Source organism: Tursiops truncatus, chromosome 3 (assembly GCF_011762595.2).
Source record: "Tursiops truncatus isolate mTurTru1 chromosome 3, mTurTru1.mat.Y, whole genome shotgun sequence".
NCBI classification, from domain to species: domain Eukaryota; kingdom Metazoa; phylum Chordata; class Mammalia; order Artiodactyla; family Delphinidae; genus Tursiops; species Tursiops truncatus.
The window spans coordinates 114731563-114753861 of NC_047036.1; the positions used below are offsets into that span (position 1 = coordinate 114731563).

Here is a 22299-nt window from a genome sequence, read left to right on the forward strand (position 1 = left end):
ATAAAGTCCCAGAAGTTGTCGTAATGAGAGACAGAATATTACCCAATACAAACTCAAATAAAAAACTGTTCTGCAAGAAAAAAGAAGATTATTGGACGAATTCCCTTCATCCCAATGGAATATTCCTAGAACACTTCTAATTTTGATGTATTTCTCTACTGACAGATTAATTGATGATATTAGTATCAATGATGATTGCAGGTAACTACAGATAATCAAATGTTTTAATAAAACATGAGCTACTAGACTCTGTCAGGTCTGTGAGTGTATACTAAGTGCTAGAGGCTACGCTGAGTCATTTCATACATTCCATACATTACTTAACTCTGGCTTCAGTGAATTAAGATGTAAAAATATAACATCTTAGTGGTAGCGAAAAAATCATTTTTCTCACTTTATATTACTGACCCAAAGCAATTCAGTTTAATAACCAGGTAAAGCATCAAACTACCCTAACTACAAGCAAAGTTTTTTTCCAATAAGACAAAGAATTAGAAGGTACTTGGAAAACACACTTGAGATTTTTTTAACCATATATGCCAACCTACGTAGAAGACTCTCAAACACAGTAGTCCCCCTCCTTATCCGTGGGGATACATTCCAAGACCCCAGTGGATGCCTGAAACCAAACCCTATATATACTATACATACATACCTATGATAAAGTTTAATTTATAAATTAGACACAGTAAGAGATTAACAATAACTAATAATAAAATAGAATAATTATAACAATACTCTGTAATAAAAGTTATGTGAATGCGGGCTCTCTCAAAATATCTTACAGTACAAGTTTAAAGCCTTTTCCATACTAACTAAGCACTTATCATGCACTGTGGCCATAACTTCTGCAGTTTGAGGTATGACAGCAAAACTAGTAGGAATTTCCTTTTCCTTCTTCAAAATTTCATGGATAGATTCGTTATTATAGATCGGAGCACCTCAGCACATGATTTTTTTCGTAGCCTCACTGAGTAAAGAACTTTCCCCTTTTCACCTGAAGTACTCTGTGGCTTCTCTTTGGCATATCTGAATTGCTAGCATCACTACTCTTGCGCTTTGGGGCATTAACTAAAGTAAGGGTTACTTGAGCACAAGCACTGAGATACTGTGACGACGGATCTGACAAACAAGATGGATACTAACTGACTAAAGGGCAGGATATGCTGGACAAAGGGATGCTTCACGTCCTGGGTGGGCCAGCACGAGATTTCATCACACTACTCAGGACAGTGCACAGTTTAAACTTTATGAATTGTTTATTTCTAGAACTTTCCGTTTAATATTTCTGGACCGCAATTAACCATGGAGTAATTGAAACTGCAAAGAGAAACTGAAGAGGGGGGACTACTATAGAGCTATTGGCTTGGTAAGACCGTCTGGTAACATGGAAAAACTTTTCTGAGGCCTGAGGTAAATAATCCTCATTTCTGGCCACAATCTGAATTAGAATGTATTTTTCTTACTTTTAAAAGAGTCCCACTGGGTCAACTGTGTATTACCCAGTTAGATAAAGGCACTTGCCATATTGTATTATAGGGGAGCCACATGACTGCCACACTGACACACACCTTGGAAATACGTGCCCTAGAATGACCCAACATGCAGCCTAAGCAGCAATGGTCTCAGTATAAGAATCCAAACTAGTTAGGATACCACTCATATTTGGGACCCTTTCTAAAAGGAGATCTCGTTTCACAAACACTTCCAAAAGGATGAGGATACTGAATTAAGGAACATAAAATAACTGCCACTCAACCAAGCATTCTCTAGGACAATCCTGAAATATTTTGTCAGATGTTGTTTACTCCAGCTCTGACTTTTTCTTTCCATTAAGAGCAGGGCTGCACAGTATAAAGGAATGTTTTTTACCGTTATTTTCAATGCTAACATCCTTATACGCACAATTTATTTCTATTCTTATATATTTCTTTATTTCAACATATGGGCACTTGGGAGTTTAAGAAGAAAGAAGATTCAATTTTGTGATGCTCAACAAACCTTCCATTTTGTTGATAAAATGCTTCTTCAAATTCCCGTAACGTTTTACGTAGTTTCTTTTTTTCAGCTCTGGCTTTCCAAAGTTGTTCCAGTAATTCGGGCCTAAAATTGAAATGGGAAGAAAACATTTCAAAGGGCACTTTTGATTCATTATGTTCTTAACAGTGTTTCTAACCCTGGCTGCAAAATCAAGCCAGCTGGGGAGCTTTTAGAATATACCAATGTCTTAGGTTTCACCTTGGAGCGACTAAATCAGAATAGCTGCTGGTAGGGCTCTGCATAAGTATTTAAAACAAAAACAAAAACAAAACAACTTCCCACACGATCCTAAAGTGACGCCAGGGCTAACAACTAGAACCAAAGGCCACATCAGGTAAAGAAGCTCAAAGAGCACAAACTAACAGACGACTCTCAGCTGGCTCCAGCACTTTGTCATACAGCAAACGTAGGATTTTAGGTTTGTTTATTTATTTATTTTTTGCGGTACGCGGACCTCTCACTGTTGTGGTCTCTCCCATTGCGGAGCACAGGCTCCGGACGCACAGGCTCAGCGGCCATGGCTCATGGGCCCAGCCGTTCTGCGTCACGTGGGACCTTCCCAGACCGGGGCACGAACCCGTGTCCCCTGCATCAGCAGGCGGACTCTCAACCACTGCGCCACCAGGGAAGCCCGTTTTTTTTAATTTTTAAAACACACTAATTTTCAATAAAGAAAATGTGAATCACAACATGTATTTGTAAAGCACACTTTTCAAAATGGGTGTATTTCTTTTCTTTACTCAATTATTTAACACTGAATTTCTTTGCATATAAATTTTATTACATGAATAGGCTAAAATCACAAACCAGGATACATACATAGAAGCTGCTCGAGTACTTGACAATCGGAGATCTAGAGCCAGTTTTTCTTGATTTTCTTCCATATCAGATTCTGAGTTTTCCAATGAAGACTGTGCCTGTACAGCAGTTTTCAAGATATCAGTTAACTCAGAGGACAGACTAACACCATCTTCTTCTTCTTCTTCCTAAAAATATATCCAAACAGAGAATCAAACATGCCATGATTTCAATTTTTCCTTTAGGAAAAAGATCAGAGAATAATTTCTCTTAAGGATTACCTTGATTTCTTCAAAAAAATGTGCAGTTTCTCCTTCTATGATTGGCTGTAACATCTGACCCCTTCGCTTGGTGGATGGAGATCCCTGTAACAATAAACATATAAGTGGGTTACATTTTAAGTATTTAAAATGTTCAATGAAGATTCACTTCACTATTACAGTTAAAATAAAGTTTAATAGATCTTAAAACTTTATTTTCAAAATTCTAACCATATGCTTTAAAATTTTTTAGGAATTCTTTACTAAATTTATTTTTGCTTTTTTCTTGTTATGTATCCATAAGAGTGACAAATGATAATTTATGTCTAGGTAATTCTAAGAGCTCATTCAATAAATGTTTTTAAAATTCTAAATAATAATGTGTGACATATTATTTATTTAATTGGGAGCATTTTTCTTTTTAACCAAGCTGTCAACTTTTTTGGTCTGAGGACCCCTTTATACTCCTTTTTAAAAAATAACAGCTTCATTAAGATATAATTCATATACCATAGGTACTTCCCTGGTGGTTCAGTAGCTAAGACTCCATGCTCCCAATGCAGGGGGCCCGGGTTCGATCTCTGATCAGGGAACTAGATCCCACATGCCGCAACTAAGAATTTGCATGCTGCAACTAAAGATCCTGCATGCCGCAACTAGAAGATCCCACATGCCACAACGTAGATCCCGCCCGTGTGCCACAACTAAGGACCAGCACTGCTAGCTAAATAAATAAATAAATAAATAAATATTTTTAAAAAGATATAATTCATATACCATAAAATTCACTCTTTTAAAGTGTACAATTTAGTGGTTTTTAGTATATGCACAAAGTTGTACAACCATCACCACTATGTGATTCTAGAACATTTCATCACCCCAAAAGGAAACCCTGTACTCATGAGCCCTCTCTCCCCAGCCCATGGCAAACAACAATCTACTTTCTGTCTCAATGGGCTGGTCTATTCTGGATATTTCATATAAATGGAATCATACAATATGTGGCCTTTTGTGTCTGGCTTTTTTCACTTAGCATAAATGTTTTTAAGGTTTATCCGGGTTGTAGTGTGTACCAGTACTTCATCCCTTTTCATGGCTGAATAATATTCCACTATACAGATATACCCCATTATGTTTATCTATCAGTTGGCTGAACATCTGGACTGTTTTTACACTTTGGCTATTATGAACAATGCTACTCTGAAGACCTGTCTACAAATTTTTGTGCGGACATGTTTTCAATTCTCTTGGGTATATACCTAGGAAGAGAACTGCTAGGTCATATGGTAACTCTATGTTTAAACTTTTGAGGAACTGCTAGCGCCATCTGTTGGAAAAACGATTCTTTCCTATTGTCTTGGCTTAATTTTTAGATTCCCAGTTTCTCTTTACGACAGTCATATTTAGGCATCCATAAGATCTAGAAATGCTTCCTATAGACCCAGTTTTTAAAAACAAATGTGTGGAATTCTAAGATGGTTTTCATAAATAAATTCAAAGACTATTTATACTATTATGGAATTATGAAAATGTCAGTGACACACAAAAAATACCTTGTAATCAAAAGATAAAATCTGTATTAAACTATCTTATGTGTGAAAAGAATATAAACTATACAGGATTCACTGTTCAAAGAAAACTGATTATATCTAAATACTGTTAAGAGATGGCCAACTAAAAAAACAGCCAGTTAAAAAAGAATGTTTATATAAGGGCTAAATAAAAGGTGCTCAGAAGGCCACTGTGAACATTCTAATAATGAGTAGCCAGAGAGTCGAAGCCTAAAGGGAACCCTTATTTCAAGAGGCCATCAACATAAAAATGGCCTGCAAGCTTAAGCAAACCATAAGCTCCAGAGAATTAATTCCTAGGAGATGATGCAGAACGGGCACATGCTGTTTTCTATTTGAGCCTGAGAGACATCTAGAGCCATACTATCTAATGGTTAATTTGGAGACAGCACTTAATATGCACGTAAGCATTTGAGTTTTCATTTTTTCTCAAAAAAAATGCACATATATATGAATAAGTATTATTTTAATAGACTTTTTTGTTAAAAAAGATGAACTTGAAAAAAAAATCAGTTTACATTATTGTGCAATTAAGTGAACATCATCATGATGGCCATCACAAAAGTAATGTAGTTTCAAAGGCATGAATTTAAATGGAAAGAAATAGGCAAGGGTCTGAAATATGAGTTTTTAATTCTACAAGTAGGTAACCCTGGGTACATCACTCCTGAGTTTCAGGTTCATCAACTGTGAAATGAGGCTACCGTCCTCTCTACCTGTTGTGACTTAACTTGTCAGGACTTAATGACATAATCATAAGTAAAAATGCTTATAAGAGTGCCTGGGAAGTAATAGTAGGCATTTATTATTAACTTCCTATTCTTTTAAAGCAGTAACCTCACCTTACATACACAATTCTTGTTACCTTGGCTGTGTATTTCTCTAATATACCACCATAATAATAATTTTTTTTTAAAGAGTAGGTTTTGGTAAAATGAACTATATAAATATTCGCATGTTTTACTTACAAGGACAGGAGTGATGCTAGCTCTTGTCAGCATCTGTTTTACAAGTCTGTATCTATCATAAAGAGGTTTAACAATATGCCTTTCTTCCCTGGTTACCTGAAGCAAGAAAAATGGAAATCACCTAGTCATCAGAAATCTAAAATTTCTAAAACATTGAGCAATATCACTTTCCCTGCAATTTTTAAAAAGTAATTTTAAGTAAGTAGGCAATCTCCCAAATGTAGGAAACAATGCTCTATGAAACATCTCTGAAGATGTGGGCCACAAAAGTGATTCATGTTCTTGAAGACAGAAAATCAAATCTTTTCAGCAAGAGAGACATTACCGGCCTTCCATGTTGACTTTCATAATAAAGAAGACTTTTCTGGAGAGAAGTTTTCTCTTCTACCAAATGATCTTTTGTCATTTTCTAGAATAAAAACAAACAAACAAAAAAACCCTTCCATTAGCAGCATCATTCCCTTCCCCAGCACAATGTAAATAATTTGGCTGAAAGGGCAGCCCATTACCACTCTTGCTTAGGTTAATAAGAACACATCTTTTGCTTATGGATTTGCAGGCAACATTTTTCAGTCTCTTGGAGAATCTGGTCTTCTAAAACTAGGTACCAACTGCCTTTGGTGGTTTGATTTATTATATTTTATCTGAATAAGTGATGAATACCAGAGCTTAGTACCTTGGGTAAGTTACTTAACCTCTTTTTGTTCAACATCCTGATCTGTAAATGGGGATACTTCACCTACCTCACAGAGCTCTAATGAGGACTAAATGAGTTAATACGTTGTAAAGGCATTTACACAGTGCCTACTCAGCACACAATAAAGAAAATAAATGCCTATTAGTTTATTTAATTTTGCACATAATCTTTTTTTTTTTTTTTGCGGTACGCGGGCCTCTCACCACTGCGGCCTCTCCCGTTGCAGAGCACAGGCTCCGGACGCGCAGGCTCAGCGGCCACGGCTCACGGGCCCAGACGCTCCGCGGCATGTGGGATCCCCCCGGACCGGGACACAAACCCGTGCCCCCCGCATCGGCAGGCGGACTCCCAACCACTGCACCACCAGGGAAGCCCTGCACATAATCTTTTATTAGCATTATAACTATAATTTTGTTGTGTGTGGGCACATACACAAAACACAGGCACACAACAAGCACAGGTCTTAAACCTGGTGTTTCTCCTAAACTGTTAAAATCTGGCAGCAGTATAGTGGAAAGATCCTGAAAAAAGCTCAACAATGTCAATTTGTGACCCTAGCCTTCTACTCTATGACTTCAGTTCCCCTTCATCTGGCACTTTCTTTATACTGAAAGTAAGATACTCTTCTCCCATCTTTCAGTACTCTAATGGTAGTAGGCAGGAATCCCAAATTTATTTGCCCATAACTCCTTCTCCCTTTGTTCCACAGCACGACCTTTTAACATACCAATGAACCAATGTTCCACAGAATACACTTTAACCCAAATAAAACTCTCCAATTACTCCTAGGACTAATTAAAATTACCCTGTTTGTCATCAGAATGAAAACTAGAGGTACAAAAAAAACTTCAGTGGATATGTACTTCCTATAACAAGCATTTTAGATTATGTACGTTCAGTAGAGGACAGCCAGGTGAAGACTCTGTAAAACATTGTGATTTCAACCTCAAGCTTGTACCTTAAACCTAGGAAAAGGAATTTGAATAAAGCTAATCCAATCAAAATCATTTATAGGAAAGGGGTTGAGGAGGAGAGGAGGCTGGTATAACATAAAAGTAAAACCAAGAAAAATTGGGGGAACTTCTCTGGTGGCACAGTGGTTAAGAATCCGCCTGCCAATGCAGGGGACACGGGTTCGATCCCTAGTCTGGGAAGATCCCACATGCCGCAGAGCAACTAAGCCTGTGTGCCACAACTACTGAGCCTGTGCTCTAGAGACTGTGAGCCACAACTACTGAGCCCGCGAGCCACAACCACTGAAGCCCAGATGCCTAAAGCCCATGCTCTGCAACAAGAGAAGCCACCGCAATGAGAAGCCTGTGCACTGCAACGAAGAGTAGCCCCCACTTGCCACAACTAGAGAAAGCCTGCATGTAGCAATGAAGACCCAATGCAGCCAAAAATAAAGAAAGAAAGAATGAAAGAAAAACTGGGGAGGGGAGCAACTAGAATTTCTAATCCAGCTCTGTTTGAAGGGAGAAAGACTCCACTATTTCGATCATGAGGTATACTCTGTTGTCAAGATAGGAATGCACATCAGGATTCATCACTGCCTGGACAAAAGTTCACCTAAGACCATCTACCTCTGTAGTCTCCCAGCAAATTTCATCTGATAAATGATCTTGGTTGCCAAGTGCTTTGACCAGGACTGCCCTAGGCATAGGCTATACTAAGTAATGGTTCTTCATAAAAATGCATTCAATTAGTCCTCTTAACCATATTGTGTTAGTACTTTAACGGACATAATCGCAGTCACATGGCTGTTGAAGGGACTCAGCAGCAGAATGCATATAATATAACCAGTCAGGAACTGGCATAAGCTAAGAATTGAATACATACAACTACTAAGACACAAGGCCAAGATTGAAACTCTGGTATATTTCGTGCTCCTAACACACTCATCTTGCTAACTGCCTCCAATATAAGTGAACAGACCACATTCTAGTTTTTTTAGTTTTATTATTTCAACTCAAGCACTTCTGTTGTGCTGATAAAAACATGCTTCTATAACTACAAACCTGGAGAGTAAACTACCTAGACATCTTTATGCCACTATTGTAATTATTTTATTTCAGGTATTCTAAAGGCTAGTCTGGGCAAAAACCATAGCTCAAGATTACTTTGATATCTTCTGGAAGACACCTCTCAACACGTTTTTCTTTCAGTCTTTTCAGAATAAGTTCAAGTGTTGCTTCCTTAGATGGCTTCTTCTCCTTCTGAATGACCCGGGATTCATCTTCATTCTCTTCATCTTCATGGTCTAGAGAAGAGCCAAAGCTTTTTGGAAGAGTGTTACTACGTGGACGTGTCTGAGGTACAAACTCTCCATCAGAGGTTTTGTGTTTTGCATCTACATTTCAGAACCAAGAGGGTAGATCAGTAATACTGATTTTAGCTAAAATGAAGTTAGGTCAAAAAAGGTGCAAGAGATGCAAAAGCAAAGTATACATCAACAACACACAGGCTCAGATATTTCAAAGTCACATGAAATATTTAAATTATATATATACACTGAGAGAATTATATGGTTTTCCTTTCAACCAATATTCATAGAAAGCCGACTAAAGTGATGCTCTGATGAGCATACAGTAGTAAACAAACAAACATGGTCTCCGTTGTCATGGAGCATGTATTCAGGAAGTAAAAAAACAAAAACTAAGTAATCAGATTAATAAACAAAATAATTTCAATGATTGCTAAGTGCTATAAAGAAGATAAAGTAGAATGATGTCACAATGTTAAAGAAGTGTGCTTTTTGGAAGAGCAACTCCTTTGGATGGAATTGACAAAGAAGGCCTTTCTGAGATGGTAACGTCCTAGTTGAACATGGATTTAAAAGGAGCTAACCTAGCATAGAAGATTTAAGGGAAGAACATTTCTCCCCAGTTGAGGCAATAGCCAGGGCAAGGTCCCTAAATCATGACATATTTAAGGGACAGAAAATGAGGAAAAGTGATAAAATGGGCAAAGGGCAGAGTATAAAGGGCCTTGAAAGCCTGGGTAAGGGGTTTGGACTTTATTCTAAGTGGAAAGGGAAGTCCACTGAACAGCTATGAACAAGATAGTAACATAGTTTTTATAAAAGATAATTTTGGCTGCTATGCAGAGAAGGCACTGTAGGACAGTAAGAGTGGAAGAAAATTGGGAAATTAGTTAGGAGGCTAATAATTTAACGGCACTCATTAGTAATATATTCAAGGTAGTGATTCTCACTGATGGTTGGAAACTGGTGTTACACGAGGAAATTTTTGACAGAATTTTAAGGGAAAATTCTAAAGAAGTAGGAGAACTTATTTAACCATAAGAATGTAAATAAACTCAATGACAATAGGGACCCTGTTTGTCTTGTTCACTGCTACAACCTCAGATGTCTTCAAGTACTTGGTATTTACAGACACTAAAATTTCTGTTGAATAAATTCAAATGAATAAACCAAAATGTGATGCTCCAGATTACAAACCCACACTCGGTACAGATAATTTTTTAGGTATTAACAATTATTAAAAAGCATGTTCACTGAACAGCCACAAAGGAAATAAACCTTAGCAGGTGCTATACTGGACTGACACCCAGTAACACACGACCTAGTTTTTGATTCAAGACGACTTACAATTTAGTCTTTGTAGTATAAAAGGCTGATGATTATGCTTAGCCTTGGATGAAATACCCACCAAAAATTCTTAATACCTACCCAAACCCAAAACTGCTTAATATTTGAAATATGTTTCATATAAACTTCATAATACAATACCACCTGTGAATATATAATCTAGGGTACCCTTCAAAAGACTATTACTAATAAAAACACATGAAAGACATTTGGAAGAATGTAATATAGTATTGCAACTTTGACTACTACTATAGTATTGCAACCATAACTACTAAAAGAACAAGAGAACTTTTATTTTGCCAGATAGTGTCCAAGATTTAAAATTATCAAAAATTATAACTATAATTCTCAGATATTATTATAAAGAATATTTTAAAATGCAATTATATTAGAAAAATGGCACATTTTATACCTTTGATTTGCTTTCGCAGTTTGGTGAGCTCTGTCATCCATTTTAATACCTTTGGATTGGCTGCTATATCACTGTAGGAGGGCTGAAAATTAAGAAAACAGAATCACTGATTAGGCACTCATCAACCCCCTACCTGCGCTAAGTCCCTCTCTGATAATTGCCTTTGCCCAAAGGAGCTGCCTGGCCCAAGGTTACAACCCCTCCTCCAGAGCAGCCAGCATCCATGACTGGTTATGCGGGATTAAAAAGGCCTGGCGCCCTCATCTCAATTCAGGTCAATCCTGAGCAGCCATCCTAGCTTGAGACCCCATGGAACCTCCTCTACTAAACCATGCTGGCCTCACTCCTTACAGCTGCGATTCTCCCTAAACACTCTCTTGGAAATCGCATGCACTGAAATCTCTGTCTCAGAATGTTTCCCAGATGATCCAACCTAAAACAACTCTACCACTATAAATCTACTCATAGATAGACGCTGTTCTTTCATAAAGATAGTATTTTAAGAGATTTGTTAACACATCAATAAAATTAAGATATGAAATTCTAAAAAAAGAAAGAGAATCCATTTAAACCTTTGTGGGTAAGCAATGGTTTTTGTTTTTTGTTTTTTTTGCCATGCCGCACGGCATGCAGGATCTTAGTTCCCCGACCAGGGATTGAACCTATGCCCACTGCAGTGGAAGCGTGGAGTCTTAACAACTGGACTGCCAGGAAGTCCCAATGGTTATTTTAATTTATGCCCAGATAGTATTTTATAGTTCTCCTGGCAGAGATTTCACTCAATCCTCATTTCATCTTATTTTAAGTAGACAGGGCAAGATATTAAGTAAAGCTCTCTTGGAGGAGGGCCTATCAACTGGCAGAAGCCAGATTTGAATATGGGTCTTCTGACTCCAAGTATAGGGCTTTTTCCACTTCACATGTTCTAATTATTAAACATCTCATCCCTCCACCCCCACATCCCCTGGCTACCTGTGGTTTTTCAGAGAGCACAGCATTAACGTGATTTGTCAATGTAAAGTATTTGCTTTAAGAATTCTACAAGCTGTTTTCCAATAGAAATATAAAAATGCAATGGTGCAATGGCAAGAATACTGGTCTGGAATCAGAAGGCTAAGGACCTATATAATCTCAGATCTACATGATCACTATTTCTCTGGGCATCTTAGATTCGTTCTCTCTCGCAGGAAAGAGATGGAGGACTTTCTTGGAGAGCATTAGTCTCCAAGTTCCAACAGATCTACCTCACAGTGGACAATGCTACAAACTTACCTTGCTATTTCTTTCCCTTTCAAACTGTTCCTCAAATTGTCTGATTTTTTTCTGAAGTTTCTTGACTAAGTGGTATGGTGTTCTGTCTTCTCTTTTTTCATCTTTTGAACTAAAAGATGATCTTCGAGTCCTGAATGAAAACAAGAGGCAAATACTGTTAGTTAAATCTTTAAGTTATCGACACCATCTCTCTTATTATCCTGATAAAACATGATACTATTACCAAGAAGTATATTTTTAAAGTGAAATTAAGTCCCTAACACTAAAGGACAGGTAGTAAAAAGAAACTTAAACTATGTTAGAGACCACAAAATTAGCTAACACAAGTAGCAATGAAAACAATTGGGAATCATTCAAAAGTTGTCTGGGCAAAGGTAGAAGAGAAACAAAGACATCTAGCAGCTCAGAGCTCTTTTGGTGTTCAAACTGCAAAGGAAAGGTTCTAACTTTCAGGATCAATTTTAAGTTTTGGTTATAAAAACATCTAGGATTGGTGAGCTCCACTTGCAGCTTCCCTTCCAGAGTTCTACATTTCAGTCACAAGTGAATAAAAACACCATGGAAAGATGTCTTATTGGACAGCAAGCCCCCAAAATACCTCAGTGAACTCAGAATTTAGGGGCAGCCAAAATAAAAAATTACAAAAGCATGCTTCATGAAATAGGGGAGAAAGCTCTCAACTGCAGGTCTGGAGGATTAAAATCTCTCAAAGGACCTGGGTATGTGATAGGATTCACCTCCCATAAGAACATAAAAGTCATATACCTAGCAAAAGAAAGTGCTTTCGATGAGGAATCCAATGTTTCTGGATCATGTAGGAAACGCTGGCTTTGCCCAAAATCTAAACTCCGGTGTGATAATACTGGAGGACAGTCCTCTTCCAGAGGATGATGATTCATTCTTCCAGCTTGTGGAGAGAGTTGAGCTTCTCCAGACTCAGAGTCTTCCTGCCAAGACTTAAAAGCAGGAAATGGCTCTGCAAAACAAACACAAAGAATAGTACCATGGGTCTCTTGGTTCCACATGGAAAAAAAGTCACGCAATATCAGCTATATATTCTTTAAACCTTTATCACTATGTAGTGGTTCATATAATAATTATGGGTTACTAGGGTCTTCATAAAGCCTAATATAGTTTAAAATTGTCTGAGCTTCATTTTTCAGCTCAGAGTTCTAATTTCACATAAGGAGTTACACTTTAAATTTCTGAACCCAGTCACAAAGTAAGAAGGGACACTGTCAAGCTCTTTAAAATTAAAATGTTATTTTTCAAGTAGGGAAAAGTCTTCTTTTAGAAACAGTAAACACTTAACAGTCATCAGTTAGGAATTTAACTTAGCCAAATGCTGCCAGGTGAATAAATCATCCCTCACTGTAAAATTACTGTGTTAAGAACTGGAAGCTATTCCCCATGCTATTCAGAACACTTACCAAATGGAGTTCTTGGACTCCGAAAGAATTCTAACCTTCCCAAACAAAAGCAGCTAACTCACCTGACAGTACCTGGCCTCTAACATTAAACTGTGGTGATTATTTTCTGCTACAGGATTCCTGTGTATAATACATATTTTAATAATTAAACACCCCAAAGTATGACCAAGACAAAATTTAAAAGCACTACTCCCTCTTAAGCACATCTATTTTATTGGAGTTATCCTGTATGTTCTCAAATGAAGCCATGTTAAGATATTTGATGTCTTTGCACAAATAAGGTTTGATTACATACAGAACACATATAGATAAACACACAATCCACAAATATACTCCAAATACAAAATTATCTTCAAGTATCACTGGATTCAGGGTGGGGATTGGGACTTTTCCATCTACACGTTAACTTTATAACTACAGCGTAAAACGTTGATACTGTGGCTTTTAACAGCAAAAAATAGTTAAGTATTTCTGGATGCAAAAATGGCTTGACAGTGTCAGAAATCAAGAATGATGTTTTCTTTTTCTTCACACAATACCTACGCATTGCTACTAATTTAGTTTAACTTTATGCATTAGCAATTTAAAGCATTACTTTTTTTCAGGGTAATAACATAATTAATTTAGTTTTTAAAGCCCAGATCAATCTGATAACTAAAAATTGAGTACTAAGCGTGCAATCCCATAATAAACCCAGCAATAAAGTGATTTTCAAAACAACCCTTGTACCTGCTTCCCAGAAAATAAGTAACTGGTAATAAACATTTTATGAGAAATCTCCTGTTTTAAGAAAAGAAGGAACTAACAAAAACAATATTTTCTGGGTATCATCTTTAACCCAGAATAGTTTTCCTAATATATGGGGACAGCAGGAGAAGGGCTAATAAAAAGGCAAACAAAGTGAACCATAAAAAGGCAAAAAGCTAAACTATGGCGAACCATACTTACCCTCCCCATCTCTCTGCAGATGCATTGTTTTGAAATCAATGAGGGGAAAAGTGATAGGGCATGACGCTAATAAAATGGAAAAAATGGCAAAAAATACTAAAGTGAACACACAGCACAGTCAGAACAAACCATACACATAACTAACACAAAGCCAAAGATACCAAAAACATTTCCCTAAAACCAGTTAGGCATTCTGCTCAAAAACTTTATTCAAAGAAATTACTACTAACCAAACTTTAAAAACAAACACAAACATACATTTCTGTTTCAGCAAGCAAGGCAAAAAAAAAAAAATCAAAGTAGTGCTGTTCTATTAAAACTCAAACATAAAACTGAAGAAATGGAAACTTAATCAGGTACTGTTGAAACTTTTCAGTATAAATGATTTGACAGAAAAATATCTCCTTTAGTTTGCTCTTTGAAAAGATCTTACTGTATTTCATTCAAGAGTCAGCAGGAAAGAATCTGAAGTAAAGATGTTGTCTACTTCCATTAAAAACCAAGATCTTTGGATGGCTGCTACAAATGCATACTGGTGGCAGACATGTGCTACCTGCTTGCTAACTGCATTCTGCGGACTACCATTTGAACAATACAAAAAAACAAAACCCACATACTTAGGAAGAGTGAGGTGGTCCTCCATTTGAAGTCACCCTACTTCTCTATTAAGAGTCATTTCAAATGGGGTATGTCTCTGATTCCAAGGTATGTAGGGTCTAAAGTAATTTGGTCTCTTAAGGAAGACTATTATTTAGAATATCTTGACTCCCAGTTGTAGAAAATCAGTCTCTGTATTATGGGGCACAGTTGGAAAGAACATGGTCTGCTAATAGCTACTCTCCCAAGCACATGCAGAGTTCATGACTGAGAAGTTTACTCAGATGTCTACTGCTCTTGGCTCTCTGAAAGTCACTGACCCTTACTCCTGGAGGAGCCAGAAGGAGGTCTACGAGGACTTGTCACAGCCAGGTAGCTAACAGGGCAGTTCAGACACTGAAAATCAGGGATCAGGAGTACATAGTGACCTACTTTCCCTACCACCACAAGTTGTAAAGGATGGATTCTGACAAAGCAACAAAAGAGAGCCTACCATCAGGGGATGGTCTCTTTGGGGAAGCCTCCAGAAAGCTGAAGCTGGACAGAGAATGTCCTATCTCCTCAGACAATGGAAAACAAATGGTCTTCTATGCTTAAAACTTAAGATCAGAACCCTTAGGACAAAGATTGTAAAGGGCTATTTATCTGCATCCTCCAAAAAGAAGGATTAAATCCTCTGTCAGAATCCCAGCTTTATCTTTCACAGACTCTTTTCCTACTACAGCTCAAGGGATGCTCTATTGACCACCACTCCTTTTCAGTGACCATGCCAGGATAAATAACTAAAATGGACATCTGATCTTCACTGCCACCAGAATGCTAACGTATCCCTAACTCTGGGGAGCATCTTCATAAATTCCAAACATCCTGAATAACCCAGAACAAAGTAAATGGAAGACAACTTCCTGATTTAGTCTAAGTTAAGACACATAATATGCCATTAGGCATGCCAAACACCTAGACCAAAAAAGGGGTAGGAGGGGGAGGAGGAAAGACAGCAATAAAGATTGGCACAATGATTTGTTTGGGGCTTTTAGAAAATTGGCTATACCTTAAAAATAAATAAATAAAAATGCTCCTACTGTGATCAGGTACATAGACTTGAGGTGGCAAAAGGAGTCCGTGGTATTGGCATTACAATTCGTCTTGTTATTGCTACTGTATGTCACTGGCTAACTTGCCAAAGGTGAGATTACCAAGGGATCTTCATCCAAGTGAACAAATATACAACTTTAAGATTTCTGAGTGGTCTCCTTGTCTCTTTACATAGGAAGGTGTATGATCCAGAGGCCTCCTGGATCCAAATTTGCTTCTTACTTCCACTCCCAACCGCAACATTTTATTTGAAAGTTTACAAACACACAGCAAAGTTGAGAGAATTTTAAAGTGGACTTCTATATACCAATCACCTAGATTCTACCATTAACATTTTACTATACTTGCTTTATAACATTCCCATTCCATTAACCATCTTATTTTCTTCATGGATTTCAAAGTAAACTGTAGATACCTGTATACTTCCCCATAAACACTTCTGCATGCAAATCATTCACTGAAGTTCAGTATTTATTTATACTTTTTGCTTCTTTTGATTAAAAAAAACCTTACATACAATGAAACGCAAGTCTTAAGTATATATCTGCTGAGTTTTGACAAATACATATACCCATGTGGCTTGCCTTTTTAAATTAAAATTAAAATTTCTCTCCTTTGTAAAATTTGTTAGGACCCTGCTCCCATACCTTCATAACCTAATACAGAGATACAGGGATACAGTACAATATGTGCTTACAAATAACCTTGAAGACAATTTCTTTTTAAATGTATTCCTGATGATTATAAAGAAAAGGTAGCTATATATAAGCCCTCTGTTTAAAGTGGTGAGATCCCCAAGCCCTAACATACCAGACTTTCAAAAACTGGGAGACAGCACCTGGTTTAACAATTAACAAAATCCTATCCTTGATTTTATTTTTTTCATCAGTAAACATCCATCTTCAGAGCTAATGGATAAAATAAGAACTTCTAGTTCAAATGAGATAGTTGCCCCATAATTTCATTAGTGCATTTGAGTAAAAATAGTCACTCACTCTTACATGAACCAAATAAAAATGAATAATGTTGCTAAGAAAAGGGCAGTAATCTCATTACTGCCTTGGGTAATTTCAGTTACAAATAACATTATCAGGAAAATAATGTGTGTGGGTAAAATTACCTTCCCATTTATCACCGTCAGAAACATTCTTCAGATCTAAATGTGGAATTTGGACACATGCTGCCTCCCCTTGAACACCAACACTTTGACCTCCTGGCACTTCTGATTCAGTGTTGGCATTCAAATCACATATCTTGCTACTAGAATCCTGTATTTTAAAATAAAGAATACATTTCACAACAAAGAAGCTTTTCACACCCAGCTTAAAGACAACCAGCATATATCCTTGTGTAGTCTTCATTAGTTTACTGTGCCTACAGTTAACTGTCCCACTCCCACCATTCAAACTATTTTCAAATACAAATGTGCAGTTTTATAATACATCTTACTGGAACACAAAGTTTGGACCCCAAATTGAGAAAACTGTTTTCATAACTAAGTTTCTTGTAACCAAAAGTGGCAAATAACACAAAAACAAACAAAAAAACTAAAGTGGCAAATCAAGTTGCTGCTTAACTGTAAAACATTTGGTAAGAGTATTTACATTTCAACCTATTAAACCCAAGAGTTAAAGGTCAGATACAATAACTGGTAGATTAAACCTAGTCGAACTTTTAAGAACCATAAGAGAAAAATAATTCTTACCAGAATGAAGTGTGACAATTTATCACTGTCAAATGACAAACATTCTTTCCTAAAAATCAAGTGAAGTTATTAGTCTTTTAAGAATAAATTGGTTCCTATCATTGCATATTTCTTACCTAGATTCCTCTCTTCCTCATACAGTTAGGATTTACAGGGTGAGAGCATAAAACAACAACTGGACATATGCCCATTCTTTGGAGCCTTATTATCTGAAAATCACACACTACTGAAAAGATCCACAGAATCAGTTCAGGTGTAGAAAAATTAAGTAACATTTACCACCCCTTTACACAGCCACTACCCCAAAAGAAAAACACTTTAAAAGGAAAAATATAATCCACAATAAATAAAAGCCAAAAGAACTGAATATATAATGGAAAAGATTTTATAAAAATAAATATTAGTTTTAACCAAATAACTTTATTCTCTCCCACTCTGGGACACTTTTTTCCTTTTTAAAGACTTCTTAAAGGTATAGCTATGTGTGTGTGTGTATATATATATATATATATATATATATTTTTTTTTTTTTTTTTTTGCGGTACGCGGGCCTCTCACTGTTGTGGCCTCTCCCATTGCAGAACACAGGCTCTGGGCACGCAGGCTCAGCGGCCATGGCTCACGGGCCCAGCCGCTCCGTGGCATGTGGGATCTTCCCGGACCGGGGCACGAACCCGTGTCCCCTGCATCGGCAGGCGGACTCTCAACCACTGCGCCACCAGGGAAGCCCTATGTACCTATATTTTAAATCTGATGGTATTCTATTACAATCAAAACAAGGTTACTACTTCTAAACCTCTCCTTCCTAAAAACATAATGGTAACATGTAAAAAGGAAATTTATAAAATCTCAATTCACTTCTTATTCCCCCATAAAAACTAACCCCCATCTAGAACAAGTGTTAAAGCAAGCTGTCACAAATGATCTCTACCTATTTGACCAGTCAACACAGTATCTAGTATCACAGTAGGTTATCAATATGCCGACTGCGGGAAAGTTCTCCTCCCCAAAGACACTGTGGCAATTTACAAAGATACTCACTGGTGCTGCTCCTACCCTGCCATAAAAGAGTGTGCATAAAAGAACTGCAAGAAGACAGGTCTTGATCTAAATATGGATTCTTGCTGAGCATGAGAAACAAACTAAATTCCCTGGGAAGCAAAAGCCCTCTTTTGCTTAGAGTGGGAGCAAATGGGGGGATGAGCTAAATTCTACCCTAACAGACTAAAAGACCTAATCACCTAAATTTGAGAAACATTGAGTGTTAAACATGCAAAATGTAATCCACTTAACCAAGGAAATCTTTGGGTCTAAAAACAAGTTTGCTAACCTATACATAAGTTGAAGGGGAAAGAGCTTTCTTGAAAAGATTGAGTCCTCACTAAATGGATCCTTATTGTTCTACCAAATCCAGATGTCATCATTCTGGGGATGCCTGTTAATGCTGTTAATCTTTTATCTTCAGCCCATAGCTCCAATATTCCCTGGGCTGGAAGAAGATCATTCCTGCCTCCTGAAAGGAAGCACAAGGAACTGCTGTAAGCAGGAAATCTGTGGACCTTCAGAGTATGGGGACGCTCCAGAGACATGGCTCCAAAGAATTTACGTGCCCTCAGAGAACAGGTTTCCTACCCACAATTAAGAGAGACAATGGCATTAATGCAGGTTTACCCCTGCCAACAGGCTATCACCAAATTAGTAATGCTGTATGGGACTTCTCAGTATTTACAATCTAGTCTCCAACTTCATTACTAATGTGTTTTTAGAATATCGAATCATCATTCTGAAGAAAATTATAACACACTTCTTAGCAATGTCTTAAAGAATCATAAGAAGAGTAACGACACCCACAACCTACTTTAAAACATTCTAGAAAGCTTCTGTTTAAAGGGACTTTATGTATCGAGTAACTATGGGGACTACATATGGCTGAAATACTCATTGCCTCAGGGATCCCCCTTCCATTACTGCTGGCCAAGGACATAAACAAGCACCAACGGCATAGGACTGTACTGGGACACATGGAGGAGTGGTTAGAAGGGGAACAAAAACATCCCTACATATTTGTTGATGCAACTATGTTACAAACTTTCAGTTAGCTATCCATAGTTCCAAGACTATGAATTAACTCACTGAAATGTATTCAAAATATCAATAAACTCCCAAATTGTTCTACAAATCAGCTGAAAGTTTTAAGTGTCTCCAAGAAGGCTGTGTTCTTCCTTCTGAACGTTTTCCAAGTTATAACTAATGTCTGTCTGAACCTGCATCTACTTTCAATATTTATGGACATTTAATATGCTTTATACTTACCATCAAAACAAAACATTTGGTTTTTTAGATCATCTAAAATGTATGTTATAATGGATAGCTTCATCTAAAACATTCACCCCAGAATCTGTAAAGAACTCCAATTCTCAAAATGAATAATTAATTAGCAACAACAAGAGAAAATGCTTACCTCTCAAGACAGCCATCTTCACCATCACCATGATCACCGCATGGCTCTAACAGTATACCTACAGTCTGACAAAAAGAACACACCACCGTATTAATGGAGTTCCCATCACTTACATATGAGACGAAGTTTCCGATCTAAATTAGGATATTAGATTATAAGTTAGTCAAATGCCCCTCTTTAACTACTACTTATAATAGTCTATAGATGTTAGCATCTCTTTTTACAGAGAGTAATTTATCTTCCTCAAAACCTGAGTCTTATGTGTGTTTGTGTGTGTGTGTATAAAATGAGGACCCTGCATTTCTTGCTACCCCAGTGGGCAATAGGTACTGCTACTACTATCACATTCTTTTTCCTTCCTTAGACTTCTCTCCTCTGAAAATGATGGTCTGCTACTTCTCTTTCTCCTCAGCCATGAACATACAGGTTGGTTAACTTCCTAGCAGGTAACAGAGGAGTCATGTAGTTCACCAGATCCCTTTATTACATATAATTGAAATAACACCTCTGAACCTCAGAAACACATGAGAAGGCTCCTGCATTTTCCAATGGGCTTAGTGACATCATCCCATGCTTATTCCTCCCTTAAAATAAATACCTCCCAAGTCTAATACAAATGTCTTGTGCATTACTTCAAACTATGTAAACTTTTTAGTGTCTTTGATGATCACCTCTGAAATCAACAAAAGCTTTGATCTTCTAAGATTCTTCTTAAGAAACTACCACTTGTGCAGTTTTGTTTAATATGAAAGACAGTCTGTAAGGAGCTATTAAAATACTTCTCTCTTTTCCAACTAGATATCTCTGTGAAGCTAAACTGGCCTCATGCACTAGAAACAAAAGAACCTATAGAACAGAGAGAATGCAGAAGCAGGTATGAGAATCCAGCTGACTTCTGTTAAGTCAGACAGACATTAACCAGATTTGTAGATATGTATAACAATGCCGTACCTCAAATTAACTATTTTTAAAAATAGCTGCTTTTGAGCAGAAGTAAGAAGCACTACAATCTTGCAGCCTGTGGAACAAAAACCACATTCACAGAAAGATAGACAAGATGAAAAGGCAGAGGACTATGTACCAGATGAAGGAACAAGATAAAACCCCAGAAAAACAACTAAATGAAGTGGAGATAGGCAACCTTCGAGAAAAAGAATTCAGAATAATGATAGTGAAGATGATCCAGGACCCTGGAAAAAGAATGGAGGCAAAGATCAAGAAGATGCAAGAAATGCTTAACAAAGACTTAGAAAAATTAAAGAACAAACAAACAGAGATGCACAATACAATAACTGCAATGAAAAATACACTAGAAGGAATCAATAGCAGAATAACTGAGGCAGAAGAACAGACAGAATGGTGGAATTCACTGCTGCGGAACAGAATAAAGAAAAAAGAATGAAAAGAAATGAAGACAGCCTAAGAGACCTCTGGGACAACATTAAATGCAACAACATTCACATTATAGGGGTCCCAGAAAGAGAAGAGAGAGAGAAAGGACCCGGAAAATATTTGAAGAGATTATAGTTGAAAACTTCCCTAACACGGGAAAGGAAATAGCCACCCAAGTCCAGGAAGCACAGAGAGTTCCATACAGGATAAACCCAAGGAGAAACATGCCAAGAAACATAGTAATCAAATTGGCAAAAATTAAAGACAAAGAAAAATTATTGAAAGCAGCAAGGGAAAAACGACAAATAACATACAAGGGAACACCCATAAGGTTAACAGCTGATTTCTCAGCAGGAACTCTACAAACGAGAAGGAAGTTGCATGATATACTTAAAGTGATGAAAGGGAAGAACCTACAACCAAGATTACTCTACCTGGCAAGGATCTCATTCAGATTCGATGGAGAAATCAAAAGCTTTACAGACAAGCACAAGCTAAGAGAATTCAGCACCACCAAACCAGCTCTACAACAAATGCTAAACGAACTTCTCTAAGTGGGAAACACAAGAGAAGAAAAGGACCTACAAAAACAAAACCAAAACAATTAAGAAAATGATAATAGGAACATACATATCGATAATTACCTTAAATGTGAATGGATTAAATGCTCCAACGAAAACAGGCTTGCTGAATGGATACAAAAACAAGACCTGTATATATGCTGTCTACAAGAGACCCACTTCAGACCTAGGGACACATACAGACTGAAAGTGAGGGGATGGAAAAAGATATTCCATGAAAATGGAAATCAAAAGAAAGCTGGAGTAGCAATACACATATCAGATAAAATAGACTTTAAAATAAAGAATGTTACAAGAGACAAGGAAGGACACTACATAATGATCAAGGGATTAATCCAAGAAGAAGATATAACAATTATAAATATATATGCACCCAACATAGGAACACCTCAATACATAAGGCAACTGCTAACAGCTATATAACAGGAAATCAACAGTAACACAATAATAGTGGGGGACTTT

The 22299-nt window shown here is 37.2% G+C and overlaps 1 protein-coding gene across 14 annotated transcripts in view; it reads right to left on the reverse strand.

Annotated features, from left to right (window-relative positions):
- Positions 1-22299, reverse strand: part of FAM13B (family with sequence similarity 13 member B) — an 89304-nt gene that overhangs the window by 2504 nt on the left and 64501 nt on the right. For 5 of the 14 annotated variants that reach the window (XM_033853208.2, XM_033853213.2, XM_033853205.2 and 2 more), the window contains 13 exons: positions 19865-19929; positions 17404-17452; positions 16819-16966; positions 14007-14072; positions 12394-12604; positions 11629-11758; positions 10357-10438; positions 8455-8684; positions 5963-6046; positions 5638-5733; positions 3120-3203; positions 2860-3026; positions 2002-2103 (listed from right to left, as the gene is read on the reverse strand). In XM_033853208.2, coding sequence (XP_033709099.1) covers positions 2002-2103; positions 2860-3026; positions 3120-3203; positions 5638-5733; positions 5963-6046; positions 8455-8684; positions 10357-10438; positions 11629-11758; positions 12394-12604; positions 14007-14072; positions 16819-16966; positions 17404-17452; positions 19865-19929 — 1514 coding nt within the window. The remainder of the gene's footprint in view (positions 1-2001; positions 2104-2859; positions 3027-3119; positions 3204-5637; positions 5734-5962; positions 6047-8454; positions 8685-10356; positions 10439-11628; positions 11759-12393; positions 12605-14006; positions 14073-16818; positions 16967-17403; positions 17453-19864; positions 19930-22299) is intronic. The other 9 variants (XM_019924474.3, XM_033853210.2, XM_033853206.2 and 6 more) reach the window with 7 other exon arrangements.